This window comes from Pinus tabuliformis, chromosome 2_2 (genome assembly GCF_031772625.1).
Source record: "Pinus tabuliformis cultivar Carrire ecotype Pingquan chromosome 2_2, CPIR1, whole genome shotgun sequence".
NCBI lineage: Eukaryota > Viridiplantae > Streptophyta > Pinopsida > Pinales > Pinaceae > Pinus > Pinus tabuliformis.
Genome location: NC_142300.1, coordinates 1,313,325,459 through 1,313,326,725, shown reverse-complemented (window position 1 = coordinate 1,313,326,725; position 1,267 = coordinate 1,313,325,459). Strand labels below are relative to the sequence as shown.

The 1,267-nt window shown below is 41.8% G+C and overlaps 1 protein-coding gene across 1 annotated transcript; it reads right to left on the bottom strand.

The window, feature by feature from the left end:
- Window positions 1-205: 205 nt before the first annotated feature.
- On the bottom strand, window positions 206-568 carry LOC149198359 (uncharacterized). The gene has a single exon (XM_089409024.1). The coding sequence runs from the start codon at window positions 566-568 to the stop codon at window positions 206-208; it is 363 nt and encodes a 120-aa protein (XP_089265150.1).
- Window positions 569-1,267: the final 699 nt, after the last annotated feature.

Below are 1,267 nucleotides of genomic sequence, written 5' to 3'. Positions count from 1 at the left end.
CAGTCATTTCACTGTGCATTGTAGATCTTCATCAATGCATTCTCCAAAATCTTATTGAAGGATTCAACTCTTCCATTGGCCTGTGGGTGATACGATGTACTCTTCTAATGGTAGACCTAGAATTCTTCAGTCAATGCACTAATCCTTTCATTCAAAAATTGTGTGCCTCTGTCACTCATCAATACTTTCGGGCAGCCAACTTTGGTTAAGACATATCAAACAAAAACTTTGCTTCCGTAAACCCTATACAATCCTTAACCAGTTGTGCTCTCTCCCATCTGGTGAGATATTCTTTCTCGGTGATAATATAGCACGCACTTGTTTTCTTTCCTCGGGGTTGAATTTTCCCAACAAAATCAATCGCCCATTTCTCAAATACCTGCAAATATACCTGAGGATGTAGTGGTAACTCATCACTTCTCGATGGTCTGCCAATTCTTTGACATCCATCACATGCCTTCCAATACGTCTTGGAATCCCTGTGCAAATTTGACCACCATAGACCTACACGCAAAATCTTATGTGCAGTTACCTTTGCCTGCATAATGGCCTTTCGCAGCTCCCCCATGAGCTTCATCTAGAATACTATTCTGCTCAAAGTCCAACAAATATCTTCACAATATTTCATCTGCACCCATCTTATATAGATTTCCCACGATAACTGAAAAATCTGTCACGTGCACTACTAATTCCTTCTTTTGCTAGGTTGTATATCCCTCTGGTTCCATCCCCGTAGTCAAGAAGTGAATAATTTCGGCAAAATGATCATCCTCTATGCACAATGCAATGAGCTGCACATCAGGCAACGCTTCCTCTAGATTATTAGGCTCCTCTCCTGTTTCGATCTGTGACAGATGGTCAGGTCCTACATTTAACCTCCCTAGCTTCACAGTGACTTCAAAGTCATACGCTTGGAATAATAGCAACCATATGCAGATTCCCCCCCCCCCCCCCAACACAAGCTTTTTGACCAAGTATTTCAAGGCTGAATGATTTGTGTACATATTGAAATGCCCTCCTAACAAGTAATTCCTGAATTTCTGCAACGCGTACACTATGGGCAATCCTTTGCGCTCAGTCGTTGAATAATTTTTCTCGGATTTTGATAACTTCCTACTTGCGAAGGCTATATGATGGTCCATTTCTCCTTCACTGACTTGCGTTAACACTGCACCCAACGCAATGCAAGAGGCATCCACATGTACGTGAAACTCCTTTTTCCAATCAGGGAATACCAAGATCATCGTAGTGACCATCTTTTCTTTCA